Genomic DNA, 15,309 nt, shown 5'->3' with positions numbered 1-15,309 from the left:
GTGCGATACATTACTAATATATTAAATAAATAAGATCAAATAAGACTAGAGTAGGAAAGCGAGAAGTAATACTGGCAACGGTTCTGGGGTACATTAATATTTTACATGATAATGAAATATTGCACCTGAAATTGTAATGTTGCACAGGATACTGATGTTGCACAAACTACTGAGAAAAGTGATATTGCAAATGAAATTGTTCAGATTCTATGTGATGTTTCAGCTGTTGTTTCTTTAGAAATGGGAGGAGTTATAGAGTTTATTGCTAGTTTCAATATATATTTATATATATATGTCCCTTTGGTCATATTTTTTCTATTTGTAAGATTAACATACGATTAAAACCTTTTAGTGCACATTGTGGGATGTTTAGAGGCAGATTCCAGTAGTTTTAGACTTAACTTAAGCATGTGACCATTAGTCCTGTCATTATATATGTGATTAACAAACAGTACAGCTTTGTACAAAAAAAAAAAAAGAAAGAAAAAAGAAATGTCTGTATATAAAGAATGCAGTGGAATATTAGTCCTGGGTTTGTGAAACAGCATTTTAAACCTTCATGGTGGAAAACAAAACTGACAGAAAACACAATTTAGGAATCAAACTCGGTATATAAAATGTTAAATTATTGTCAGTATTGTGGAGGCTGAACTCACTACCTCAGTGTGTCCTATAATGAAGTTTGTGCTACTTCTTTACCAAGAAGTTATATGAAGAAGAGGTTTATATTTTATTTAGCATGCTTAGCCATACACAAAGTGCTCACAAGCTCAGTATATGTTCTCCAGTCACAATATACCAGCTGGTTTGAACTTCCTCACTAAAGAACTGATGAAGACGAAGCAGAAAAGGTGTAATCACAGCATTAGTGAGGCCAGTCATCGTCAGCAACAGCTCTGTCTAACAAAGGAAAAGATTCACTCGATAAATACTGAGTTCAACACTATTGTCAAGTTAATTATATGGAACATAAAGGTTAAGACTCTACAGTATTGTTTATGATGGGAATTTACCCAAATACTTTAAATATTACAATTAAAACTCTACAAAATTATGTAAATTACAAAATTATCTACATCCTTCATATAGGTACCTAAATCCAATTATTGAGTAACAAGATATGTTTTTTTTTTTTTGTATAATTGAATGTATTTGTGATATTATCAGACAGAAATAATGGCTCCTTACATGTTTTTCAACAGAGCTATATGTGGGTTACAAAACATAACCCCCATATTTTATTAAATCTGTCCATGTCCTGCTTTATAGTGTAAAAATGCAGCAAATAACTTTAACAAGCAGAAGAAAAAAGAAGAACAAACACAAGTAGTTGGTTTAATGATGGCCTGAATGCTTTGTGGAAAAAAATAAGAAATGAAAGTTGGACGTTATCGGAAACCAACCTCGAATGCAAACAGGACATCTCGCTGCAAACAAAGAAAGAATCACCACCAAACATACGGTGAGCAAGAAACACAAAATATTCTTTATTAAATATACAAAATTTGTGAAACAGAATTGCATCACGGATTGTAAACGTTCCAATCTCACATACTACCTTTAAGCACATTCCACCAGCTACACAATCGAGGACAAAATACAATCAGTTTAAACTTAAATAAGAACTTTGTAAAATGGAAGACATGAACGAGGATGTTTATTTCTTGCACTGCGGAAAGTGCCGAGTCACATTTAAAATGTCTCTACAGTCATCTATGCACTTGATATTGCGATCGCACAGCAGAACCGAGATGACGAGATGTTTTTTAGATGTGTTTTTGTATGCTTTGAGCTCACTGGCTAATCATCGTTGTGGTGTCAAAAATAGGCCGAGTGCTTAAATCACAGAGCGATTAGAAAGTGCAGTACGGTGTAAAGTACATCTAACTATACCGAGATCAGACAGACGGGTACAGTAGAGTTTTCTTCTGACGATTAAGTAGTGCAAGAACATCCACAAATGCTGTTAAAAGTGGCATCATATCAGAATACTTTATGGTGTATCAATCTGCTCCATAGATTAAGTTTCAAGGCTTTGTGTTTTTTGTTTTTTTTTATTTAGATTTTTTTTTTTTTAAGTTTTTTATTTTTTTGGCATTTCACAGGAAATCACTGTAACTACTCAGTTTCTATTGGTATGCATACAATTTATTTTTGTGCAGTGACCTAAACAATATCATAACAAAGCTTTAGAAGAATAAAAAAAGAAGAAGAAAAAAAAAAACTTTCAGTGAACAGATGGCTTTTCTCTTTTTTGTTTTCAAGACCTGCCCCCCGAGCCCCGACAAGTAAAATGAAGTGCGAGATTCTCAATGAACGGAACAAAAATAAGGCAGCATTTGGCATTTCAATACGGCATATATGCTGTAAAATGCGGTATATATCCCTTTGTAACACCTGAAAGCAGTAGAAGCGATTATGCGTGCTCGTGTAGAAGCAGATGTGACACACGGACACTGAAAGGAGGGAAGTCGAGTACCAGCATGTCGCAGGCATCTTCTCAACGCCGTGGCGATAACGCACATGTGGGAAGGCAGAAGCATGAGATCAGAGAAGCTGTGATGGCTGATCTTGATACTGACTGGATACTGAGTGATACTGTCTTCACCTGATAACACCGTGACCCCTACGAGAATCAAGTTAGCTTATGTGGCTGAGCATTATGGGTAAATTTCAAGACATGCCCGTGGAACAGAAAGAAGAGGAGGAGGAGGAGGGAAAAAGGAAGGAACAAGCAAAAGATAAACAGCACTTATCGTGCGTTGAAAGTAAAACCATTCGCTTGCTGGCTAAGAACACTTTTGAACATTCAGAAGCTACAATCGGTTCCCAGTGTTGTGCACGTGACGAAGCTCAACTCTCACACAGCTCATTTGGTTTGTAGTTTCAAAAACTAGTCGGAGCACTCGGTCGTTAATCGTCAGGGAACGTTTGTGGGGTGTCAATCCAAAAAGAGCACGTATGTCATCTGGAAAAAGTAAAGAAGCACACCGGTGGTTCTGCACGTTTTACACATGAACTAGGTTTTGTGTGTACCTGACATGAATTCTGTTAATTTTCCAATTTCACTTAAAGTTCCTTACTCCCATTTCTCCAGAGATTTTGGATAATCTTTGGCGAAATGCCTCAACTTGCAGAGAATTAAAACTTTAAATCCTGTACAGGGAACACTTTATTGCCTTTGTTATGATATTGACTGATGTATATCACAGTCGTGGTAAGCGTGGCTTCACCAGATGTCGACTTTGGGGAAAATTTTTGCCATTTCCACACACCTGTATCCTCCTACTCCGCTATCTGCATGTCACCATTTTTAAAATTCTCTTTACTACAGGAAAAACACAAAAAAACTAAACAGCCACCTACAGCCTGAAAATGACCTGATTTGGATGATCAAATAACACAGCGCTGCTTGGTTTATTCAGTGAATTACCAATTTAAATGCATGCAAATGTGGCAAAACAATTCCCGTCGTCATTATTTTGCAGGGGCAACATTCATTGCATCCTGGGCTTAGATTGGCCCAAAACACTGGTAACTGGTGAGCGATTTTACAGGAAATTACAGGAAAAGCCTTCAAGCAGCAACCTACACCCTTAAAATGGTAAGTTTTAATGATCTGGGTTATCAAATAAGGCAGGAATTAGCCATTTTAATGACAGTGTTTGTGTCCCTGCATAAAAATGTTCCACCAAAACTACTCCCCTTGTTATTATTTTGCAGGGGCACCATCACTGCATCCCGGGCTTAGCTTTGCCCCAAACAGCTGCGGTTGGTTTAAAGAGGTACAGGTGTGTTTTTTCCCTCCATAGCAGAATGGTCATTCCATTCTCCATCGATGAAACAGCACTGTGGACCTTCGTCTGGCTATGTGAGACTAATTTGATGGCTCCTCTGTGTTTTAAATACCAAAGCCAACATAACAGAGCCAAAAAATTAGTCAGCTTATCAATTAGTGAGCTAATAGGAAATTAACTGTTTTGAGAATCTGTTATTTTCAAACAATGATGCCAAACTTTGACGTTTTCCAGCTTCTCAAATTTAAATATTTGTTGCTTTCCTTTGTCATGTACATTAAATTCAATATTTTGGGGGTTTGAACTTGTCGTTGGACAAAGAGGGAATCTGAAGATGTTACTTAAAGGAAACTGTGACATTTATCACTATTTTCTGACATTTTCTAGACTTAGCGATTCATCTCCATCCATCAGCAGCCTTCTCCTGAGGAGGGCTGTGGGCGGCTGGAGTTCATCCCAGCTGACACTTGGATGAAAAGCGCAGTACGTCCTGGACAGGTTGCCAGTCTATGAATAATCTATTAACCATAAAGTAATAACTGCATTGCTAAGACATAAAAAAGGCAACAGAATGATCACTGCCATGGATTCTTATCTTGAGCAGCCTCTTTCACTGAAACCTACAGTTGAGGGAAATCGTTCTAAACCCTGTAGTTCATGGACGAACACATGCAGAACCACCAGAGTGGGTCATCATCGTTCCTCTCACTACAAAGCTGTAGCGCTGGTGAACACCCGCCGTTGTGGACTGAAACCCGACAGTTTTCTCTCTTTTGTGACACGGTGACAGAAGTGACAGGTGAGGTGAAAAGGAGGAGTCAATGTTTCTACAATCAGGATCCCAAAAAATGGAAGCATCTGGGTCGTGAAACCCGCCACCTGGCTTTGTGAACCTGAAAACAACCTGAGGACGCGCTACATTCAAAACCCACTCGGAACCCGAACCTTTTCTCGACGTGTTTCAGTACAGTAAAGCATGCCGGCCGGAAAAAACGTCGCCTCGACATCTCTCAGTGCCTAAATATTTGTATCAAAAAGGACAGCATAGCAGTGAAAAGACTAAAGAGCTGTTGTGGAGGTTAAGAGTGAACAGATGCGGACTGAACTGCAAACCCTTGGAACCCCCCGACGTCGTCACTTGAACTTGGAGCGCACTTGCAGGAGGGTGGGCTTCTGCTCCATGATGCGCACCAGCAGCGTGTCAATGTAGTCCTCCAGATCTCTGACCTGCGGCTTCAGCCTCCTCAGCTCCACCTCCCGCTTGGCCAGCAACAGTTTCTGACGGTCATACTCGGCCTTCTGCCTCTCCAGCTCGGCCTCGCGCTGCACCAGCAGGGCCACCAGTTCGCTGTGGGTCAGGTGGTAGTACGAGCCCGCCCCCTCCGTCAGCGACTGGAGGTGAACAGAAGCAAAGGTAAATGAAAGGAATAACAACAATCTGATGTCCTTTTAGAGCATTTCTATTTGATGCAAGAGAACAGTAAACACACTGACTGATGAACTGGATATAAGCTGAATGAGGCTGCAATCAATTACAGTCATTTAGTCAACAACTAAATCTCATTACTCTTTCATTAATTACAGCATCATCTGCCTGAAATCAAACCTGACTGAAATACATTAACTTAAATTAAAAGCAGCACATTATGAAGGTATGTTTTTTTTGTTGTTTTGTTTTTTTTAAAGATCATAAAAATACTGTTGGTTGTTGCTCATATTAGCTTCTATTAGTAATTACATTTCACTTTTTAATTACCTCTTTACTTATTCTGTCATTGCTGCCCATTTGTTGTATGTTGTACAATAACGATGGTAACTTTACAACTTGACTATCCAACTGGTTACTTTTCGCCTTTCTTTGTCATTCTTTATTCTTATTCTTCTCCTTCTTCTTCCTATTATTGTTTCAGTCTGGAACAGGTAAATAATACATTTCACTGTACAGTCGTGACTCAATAATCCGACACTAAATGTAAAACCTTCTTAGCAGGGCTGTCGGATTGTCCAGACGGAGGTCGAGATACAAGGAGGGCTTGATGTTTGAGGGGTCATTTGTTGTTAATATTCATTGTTTATAGTTGTTATAATAACTAGTGTATTGTTAGAACACTACGCATCGCTGGATTTCACGCCTAATTGACAAGTGCGCTTGTGCACGTTCTGGCCACTTCCACTCGGTGCGCTCCAATGTGGTGGAAGTGTCCAGAACGCAAAGGCAGTACTTTGGCTGCTGATGCCAGTTTAGTTAGCGGTCACAGTTCTGCCTCCACCATCGGCGGTGGGTGAGTGGCAGATATGCTCCACCGCTACCATCCATGTTTACTTCCGTAAACACTGAGCACGCTCACTGCGTGTGACGTCGTCGTGTCCTCTTCTGCGCATGCGGGACACTTTTGGGTCGTATGAAGTTCACACAGCAGATCACATACAAGTCGTGTTTAATTGGAAATGTGAACGAACTCACAAAAAAATCTGAATTGAGCATCAAGTCCTGCAGTGTGAACGTAGCCAATCTGTGGGATTGTTTAGTCAGATAATACGCTGTTATCCTGATTGGTGATATAAGATGTCATGTCGGAATCAGAATCCAAGGCTGTCGCTATGTTAAGGCTGTTTTTTTATGGGTTCCATCTGTTTTTCCTAAAAACCTGTCGGAGGATTGTTATGGGTTGGATTATCGAGTCACGACTGTATACGTATAATTATGTTTGTGACCAATAAAGGCCTTGAATCGTTTACTCATGAGTTTATGTAAGATAAGACAAGATAAAACTTTACTAAGTCCTGGCACAAGAATTTCCTTCAGGATTAATCAAGTTTTATCTTATCTCTCATCTTGTCTTATATAAAGTCACAAAGTTATCATCATTACTATGTGCTTTCAGAACTCAAAAAGCAGCAGTAGTATGAACAAAAAGTGTAAAATCTAACACAAATTTAACACAAGTTGTGGTCATTAACCCATAAACTGCACACACACACACACACACACACACACACACACACACACACACTGCTGTTGTTGTTTGCCTCTGCAGGGCAGTATTGCAGTGTCATTCTTCTTCTCTGAGGTCTATTCTTGGGTGGAAACCAGCCTTTAGGAGCGCTGCCAGCCTTTGTAGTATTACACAGTACTATCAAAATGTACCTTCTTTCTCTCTGTCTCGTGCTCGCTGAGCTGGCTGCTCCTCCCCGGGTGGATGGTGGACTTGAGCTTCTCCAGGCCGGTGGCCAGCACTGACCGCTTCTCCTCCGTCTGCATGGCAGTGGTCAGGGGCTTCACTGGGTGGGGGCTGCACGGGACGACAACCACAGGTACACACAGCACACACTGTCAGGTGTTACACTTCACACAACACCTGTCCAGCTGTCTGGCTTCACACAGAGGACTCTCAGTGATATAAAATCTGTCATGTCATGCTGGAGGTCCCTGAGTTTTTTGACATTTCAGGCTAAAAACAAAAGCCAATTACATTTCAGTAAAGTACATTTTGGTCAATCCTGTCTGCATTTCAGATAAAGTGAAACTGATGGAGAGGAATTCAATTAACTTGATTTAGACTTTTGCTTCCTCTGTCCTTATTTAAAATAGAAAAAACGAGGGATGTGAGCGTAGCTAGAGGTAAAACTCAAGATTTTTTGTAGTTAATGTGGAATATGTATGTTTTAATATCTGATTTAAAAAAAAACTCAAAACACTAGCAATGTTTAAAAGTATATTTTTTAGATCTGATCAAGAATTGATATATAAGAGCAAAGCTGCTATTAGCCCATTTTTAAAACCATCTAAATTTGTACTAATACTTATTATTGTTGTTTATTTATATATATATATGTATGTAGGTGAACTTATAGATTTGTGCATAATTTTGTTGTGAGATGGTCCTCCCTTTGCCAAGTGGTATTGTCCTAATATGTTTCTGTTCCTAAAATTAAACCCAATAAAAAATAAATGATTTATTTTTTTTAAACTAAATCAAGACTCACTTTCAGAGATTTTTATGGATTTGTTACCACATTTCATTACCTTCTTGAGCAAACAGAGCCTGTTCAGGTCACACTGGAAGTCACTGCTTATATATAATATTTATATTTTAGTCAGGAGATCAAAACGGAGCAAGAAAAGCTGTGAGATATGGTCGAAAGCTCCTGAAAACGCTGGTGACATAAGCATGAACTCTAAACATTTTGTCACAGACTTCTGTGTCCAAGGTTAAGATTAATCTGTTTAAATACGCTGTAATAAATGATTGCTAAAAAGTTCTAACAGGTATTGTTCTATCTTTTATTCAAAATACAGCTAAAAACTGTAAAATGTGATGCTTTTTATTTTGAGTCAAAAACAAGAACCATCTTTAATAGCAAGCTGCTGTTAAACAGACGTTTGAACTGACAAAAATGTTCAAAACCTATTTAGAGTTTATTTAGACCTCTAAGAATATAATTGCTAACTTCACACTGACGCCCTGAGATTGTTTCCTGTTTTTACATGAAGTTAAAACATTTTCCTTGATTACTAAAATATATTTATAATCTTAATTTGTTCCACATTGCTGCTTTTAAATAAATGTTCCCAATCCATTATAATGCAACTTGCCTCGTCTTTTGTCCTTGTTTCACTGCATTTTTAAATGTTAAATCATAAAGAGTAAAAACACAGAGTTACTTATTGTGTTTGTCTGCAATTCAAGAAGAAAAGTATGGTAAATATGGTATACTATATGAAAGTCTAGTTGCAATATTAAACAATAAACCTCATTTTACTGCAGATTACTGTGATCAACTAGTTATTAACTGTTCAGTAAGTTACAACAGTAACACCATTAAAGTACAGTTAAATACTGGCAGCTGTAGTCACCAGTGTCTTAGTGTAAGTTTTGCAGTAAACTAGAAAGTTTAGTTTTAAAGTTACTGAATATCAGAGATTATTAGCATTTACATTTTACTTACAAAATGCATCACCTACAGTTAACCACCAAACAACAAGCATTTTTATTGCCTTCGGGGATCACTAGACGAATCTGATGAGTTTTAGCGTGATTAAAAAGGATAAGAAATACAGAGAAAATGTTACTGCAACAGAGGATGGCAAAAAAAAAATAAATAAAAAAAAATTTGTTACAATAATTTCCTTTTTTTTTAAATTTTAAGTTTACAAAATTAGCCTAAAATTCTTCAAAATCGCATTTTTCTGGCGAAATAGAGTTTTCCTTCCCTTCAGGTTTAACTGTGCTTCAAATGAAACAGGAATTGAAGGAGTCATAATGTCCACACTGAGATCTCAAAAGTGTATTTTACAGCGGTCACGTGTCAAAAAGGAAATTTCCATACTGAAAATCTTGCTTTGATTAGAGGCGCAACATTTAAAAAACCTGTTTTCCACACAGACTTGCTGAATGAGTGTCTCACTGTTTGATCAAATGACCTTTCATGCGAGTCAGTCAGCTAATAAACAGCCACAAAGCTGCTCTGTTGCGGCCAGACCTGAGACAAAAGCTCGACAATAACACAGGAAAGAGAATTTCCTGTGTCAGTGGCCTACATTTATGAGGAAATCTTACAAGGCTCGCTGCAGTCACGCATATCTTTCCTGTAGGTTGCAGGTTCAGATAAAGAAACTGTCCTGTGGACCTCCAGGACGACACCACACATTAAACATGTCTTCACTTCACGACCGAAGGAGGCTGTGCAGGTGTAAGAACCCTCATTAGAAGAAACACTGGTGAAAATTGAAATTGAAATGATCTTAACCCCCCAGGAGACCCTAGTGCATGCATTGGTGCAATCAAACATGTTTAAAATGTGTCATTACCCTGAGGTGAAAAGGAAATGCCCTCGGCGACAAAACAACACCTTTTCTGTCTCGTGGAAAAACCAGGTTTCTGGTTGAGATTTTGGCAAACGGTTGCGTGAGAGAGGGGGAGGTGTGTGTGTGTGTGTGTGTGTGTGTTTGCTGGGTGGGAGGATGTGTGTGTGGAGGGGATCGGGGGCAGAATAATAGCTGCTAATTGGCCCGAGGCTTTGTTTCCCACAGCCAGGACACACACAAGACACCTGCAGAAGAGTCCTGTTAGCACCAGTCGGCATCGTTTCCACAAAGTGTTGAAGGAAGAGAGGGTCACACCGCAGAGGAGAAACCCCCACAGAACAAAAAGCAGGCGGAAGCATGAGCGGCAGGAGGAGACCGAAGAGGCGACAGGACAGAAGATGTCTCAGGGGGGGAAAAAAAGTGCTTCCTTTTTCCTCACCGAGCACGTGCAACCTCACCTGTGCTGCTGATTGGCTGCCTGCTGCTGCTGCTGCTGCTGCTGCTGCTGCTGCTCGGCCTCCTGTGGCATTGGCCCGTCGGCCAGCGTTGGCGGCGGCGGCGACCTCGCAGAAGCAAAGGGAGGGAGGATAGAGAGCGCTACAGGGGAGCTTTCAGGAGTTAGAGAGGGAGCAGAGATCAGAGAGGAGGAGGAGGACTTTGGTATCGCACCCGGGTCGCTGCCGAAAGAGGGCAGGAGGAGTTGGTTAAAGACGGGCGCTAGTGTGCCCTCAGAGTGGGAGCGGTGCAGCGTAGGGCATTTAGGGTCACCTAACACGTCACGTTTGTTTTCCACACCGCCTTCGCTGAGCTTCTTTGGATCGAAGTCTTCTCCTATCGTGAAGCTCGGCTGAAGAGACGCCTCCTCGGTTCGGTTGGTTTCTCCGTTAAGTGATTCATTTGTGGAATCTACCAGGCCTGAAGTTTTAATCGGCTCACCGCAGAGCGTCGAGCTCGCAGAGTGAAGCGTCTCTTTCGGTTCTTTGGAGGCCGGTCGAGACTCGCAGGTTTGGTAACCCTGCGAGTCGGTGCTGACGTACAGGCTCTGGAGGAGGCTGCTGGAGCCCTGGTCAGACGTCAGAGTGATGTCTTGGCTAGAAGCGTTGGCGATGTCGCTGATGTTCAGGAAATCGCTAAAAAATGGTGAATCCTGCTGCTTGGCGCCAGGGGAGGAGGTTGTGGTGTATAACGGGGGTGGTGTAGAGGAGAGTTCATCATCTGCCACATCGGGGCTGGAATCCTCAGCAAAAGCCACATCTTCTCTACTTTCATCGGATTTCGGTCGTGTTTCGGAGAGTTTCGGCAAAAGATCAGGGTACGAAACATCAGAAGTGTTTAGCGTCTGAGTTTCTGCGGCTTCGGTTTCTGTCTCCTCAGGCGGCGGATGTGAAATCTCTGAGGATCGTGGTGCCGAAGACCCCTCAGAACCGCTTAGATCTGCCTTCTCAACAGTCTTCTGAGCATTATCAACTAAAGTCAGATCATTCGACCTGTCAGCGGCGTCGTCTTCGGGTCTTTCATTTTTCGCCACAGCTGACTCGCAGGATTTCTCAAAGCCCAGGATGTTGCTTTCAGCTTCCTCCGAGGAAGAGGATGCGGAGAATTTGTCAGAATGAGAGGAGAGACACGAGAGGAAGTCGTCTTCTGCTGAACTGCCGAGACCCGAGGAAGTGGGATCCGGAGAGCTGCTGCTGATCTGAGCAGACGAGGGGCTTTGATGCATGTTAGTGTCGGCTAAATCATTAGTGGCGTCTTGTTTAGTTTCGGTGCGAGCGAGAGAGTTAGTGGAAGTATTTAAAGCAGTTTCAATGCTTCTGTGCTCTGGGATTGTTTCGAGGAATTGTGGGAAAGCGTCAAGGTGATGCGCGCTCTTCACCTGGCTGGTCAATTTATGCGCTTCGAATAAATCACTCGTCCAATCCTGGTGGTGCGGCGCGTCGTTCACGTTGGAGTTTTGATTTATTACGGGCAGTAATGCTCCTTTATTATTGCAGCGTTCCAGCGGATGGTCACTGGCTGTGTTTTGCTGTGTTTTGCACTCTGTGGTGAGATCCTCGGGAGACTGCAGCCTGCCAGCTGCAAACGCTTCAAAGGATTCGTCCCACTCTGAATTCAGTCCCAGCTCCTCCACAGACATAAAAGGGTTGGACGACTTCTTGACTAGAGGTTTCTTGCCCTCCGTGGGAGCTGGAGGAAGGGGTCTTTCCCTGACTTTAGCCATCGCTTGGCTGTTTGCGGCAGTGACGGGGTCGCCTGCGGTCGGGTCGGGGTTCCTCGGAAAGAGCTGAGCTATGGGGGGCCGGGAGCTGGAAAGAAAGGGAAGAGGAGGCAGCGGAGGTTTGAGCTGCGGAGTGGTTAGCATGTCCTCGTAGAAAGGGTTGTGCTGCAGGAGAGAGAAGAAAGGGTTGCAGGGGGAGATGGGAGGCGGCGAGGGCTGTGAGGGGCAGAAGGGGTTAGTGTGGTGCAGAGAGGAGGCAGCCTCTACAGGGGGACCCGAGGGGAGGTGAGTGGGAGGAAGAGGAGGTGGGTGAGGGTCAGTGCTGGGCTCTAGTTTAGGTGAGACCACCAGGCTGTGAAAGGAAGGAACACAGTCCTCACGATTAGTCAGGATTGTCCACACAGATTAATTAAAGCCTGTAGAAGCATTTTCTGTCTCAGATCATACCTTGAACATACCTTTTGACGGACTGCTGTTTTTACATTATTACACATCGTTTACATGCTTGAAATGCTATTTTTATCAACCCTGGGCACATTTGTTGCTCACCATCTCTCTTAAATGTTGATTAATTGTCCTGAAACACTCTTAACGCTGCAGACTCTGAATTTTTGGACACTTATACACTGTAAAAAAAATATTTTAAATACAAATCTGGCAGCAAGGGTGCCAGAAAAAGTCTGTTAGGAGGCTTAACGTTCCTGTAAAAATAACTGCAAATATCTGTAAATAATGATAGTTTTTGCAGATTTAAAGGCAGTAAAACGGTATTTTTTTAAGGCTGATATATCAGGTACAGGATTTTCTCCATTTTTCTTTTTTATATTTATGTATTTATTTGTTTGTTTATTTAGACGGGACAGTGCGTATTAATGAACATACAATCTCAGGCTACAGTAAATACGCCGGATTTAGCGCAAGGCTACTTTCCATCCGGTGTCCCACACACATAAAAGAAAAACACATGTGGACACAAACGTATATAAGAGCAGAGAAAAAAAGAAAAGAGAAATTTCTGACAACCACACTTAAATTCCAGAACTCTGCTCTATTCGGGTCGGGCTTTCATGCAATATTTTTGCCTCTGTGTCACACCTGCTCAATTGGTAATAAAAGCTAAATAAAAATTATTTTCTTTTCATTTTTGTGACCAAGTATTGCATGTGAGAAAGTATTCTATATATTTTTTTCTTTGTATTATTGTGCCATGCAACTACATTCACTATTTGACTTCTGCATTATCAGCTTTTTGTTATTTTGTGCTCAAAGATGGGACTTTCTATGACGGCTTCAACTGTTTTTTTTTTAAATATTTCAACTCACCCTTAATCAGAGACTATTTGATCTATATGTCCAATATTTCAGATTCTGAATCATTGACATGATGAGAAATAACAGGAGAAATTTCAGGCTATCATCTTTAAGAGTTCCTGAGATATTATTGTTTAATCTGCCTCAAATTTCAGCGTAAGTAAAAACGTGCTGAAAGTGGGTCAAAGGGCAATTACTTAAACATGTTTTATCTGGGAAAGTATTTCAGACATAACGTTACATTTTTACAAATATCTTTATCAATATCTATATTTAATGCAATAAAAAAATTACACAAACCAGAGATGGCTGAGCAATGACTGGAAATGAAATGACTGGTACACAAAATCCAAACCCTCCATTTTACACGTCCGCACAGATTAACAAAACCTGGAGTTTTTAAAAATCTGTACTTTTTACAAATGTGCATCTCATTGTGGATGAGAGGCCTGACTGTTGAGAAACTATTCATGTGAGTGTGGACGAGGCCCTGGATTTACTGGAAAACACAACACGCATGTTTTCACGTCTTCCAAACCACCGTGCCTCTAAAACTTCGACGTCTGTGTGTTCATAGCCCACCGTATAATATTTTGCAAGAAAAGTTGATGCAGCTGAGCGTAGTGATTACTTTGTGCTACCGGCGCCAACTTGGCACTTTTCCCCCACGTTTCTAAAAGCATGTGGGTGTGTGTAGGCCGCGAGAACGTATAGTTACCGAGCTGGCACAAAGGCATTGTGTGTACTATGGTCCAGAATAGCTGACCTCGCTGCAATCAGCAGGTGCTTATCAGTCCAACGTTTTGTTTACACTCCGAGTATGAAAATATAATGACCCTGACTCCTTTCTTTTTCATATCTTGGTTGAGTAAATTGCCTAAAAACTAAAAATTAAAAGTTGTTGTTTAAGGGATTTTTTTTGGAGACCTGAATCTAAGATTAATTATACATCAGGCTGAGGAGTAATTCACCACCACAGGGAGCAGTGCAGGAGGAAGTACAGTGCAGCAGGTGACACCTCAAAAATAAATTACCCACTTAACCATGTGCTTGTGTTAGAAGTGGAAATAAAATTAGATGGAGCTTTCTTCTCTCCTGCCCACACACACACACACACACACACACACACACACAATACAAATACTCACACAAAGCAAACACACAACCTGGAAGAGAACAGTGGTGTTTCCTCAGCTCACGTCGTTATCCGTGCAATGAAATCGACATTATTGCTGAACCGTGTTACGACGCGCACGAGGCTTCGGGTTTGACGGAGCTGATTTCACACGAGCGGCTCCCCTCCTCCATCTGCATTGCAGATACCTGCTGTAACCAGAGACTGAGACCAGGAGGGACGCGAACAGAGCCGGAAGCAACTTCTGGATGTGATGCTGCTGCACAGGAGCTAAACAAATGTAATCCTCTTGTAAAATGGGTAAGTTCCAAGCGTTTACTCCCACTGTAGGCTAAGGATTCTGGTATTATGTAATGTAAACACTATCCTCCAAAGGAATTGTTCGAGTTTTATTGGAAATAAGCTCATCCTCCCTTAAAAACTTCAACAGTGCTCTCATGTCTGTTAATTATCTGAAGCCAGGAGGTGATTAGCTTTGTGGAAACAGTTAGCTTGGCTCTGTCCTGAATTCAAAAATATACCCACCCAACTTGTTTGTTTGATATGTATACAAACAGACACGTAAGAAGGCAATTTTTAGTTTTAGGGGAAATTAGGAGGTTGCCAGGTTTGGTAGCGCCTCCGTGCCTGCGCCAAAAACCTGTGCTCAGTGGCTTTATCTGGCAACCTGCTTTAGATATGAACAGAAGAACAGGGCAAACTGATGAACGGTTGTTATTTAAAAATAAGGCAAAGAAAAGAACAGCATGTAGCTCACTCTAAAAAAAAACAAACTGCCCTATTTACATTTCTAATACAACTACATTATCTCAAAAAGAGATTTAACTTTTTTTTTTTTTAGTGGGTTAGTCTGACATTTTCTCCAACAGGTGAAATCCTAAAGTGTCAATAATTTAAGACACAATTGCATTCTGCTCAAACTCTGCTACCAAAACCTACACTAGGGCTGCATAACATACTGTTTCAGTACCAGAGATGCAAACTGAGCATGTGCAATAGTCACATTGCAGGAAGTGCAAAGCAAAGTAAGAAAAAATAGCAG

The 15,309-nt window shown here is 41.2% G+C and overlaps 1 protein-coding gene across 1 annotated transcript in view; it reads right to left on the bottom strand.

Annotated features, from left to right (window-relative positions):
• Window positions 1–1,458: 1,458 nt before the first annotated feature.
• rab11fip5a (RAB11 family interacting protein 5a (class I)) overlaps window positions 1,459–15,309 on the bottom strand; it is a 40,732-nt gene continuing 26,881 nt past the window's right edge. Inside the window, exons 4-6 of the mRNA XM_008278954.1 lie at window positions 10,065–12,173; window positions 6,946–7,090; window positions 1,459–5,189 (exon numbers count right to left, since the gene is read on the bottom strand). Coding sequence (XP_008277176.1) covers window positions 4,932–5,189; window positions 6,946–7,090; window positions 10,065–12,173 — 2,512 coding nt within the window. The 3' untranslated portion in view covers window positions 1,459–4,931. The remainder of the gene's footprint in view (window positions 5,190–6,945; window positions 7,091–10,064; window positions 12,174–15,309) is intronic.

This window comes from Stegastes partitus, unplaced genomic scaffold (assembly GCF_000690725.1).
Source record: "Stegastes partitus isolate 25-593 unplaced genomic scaffold, Stegastes_partitus-1.0.2 Scaffold139, whole genome shotgun sequence".
NCBI lineage: Eukaryota > Metazoa > Chordata > Actinopteri > Pomacentridae > Stegastes > Stegastes partitus.
Note: the sequence above shows the minus strand (reverse complement) of the source record. Positions and strands in the feature narration are given on the sequence as shown.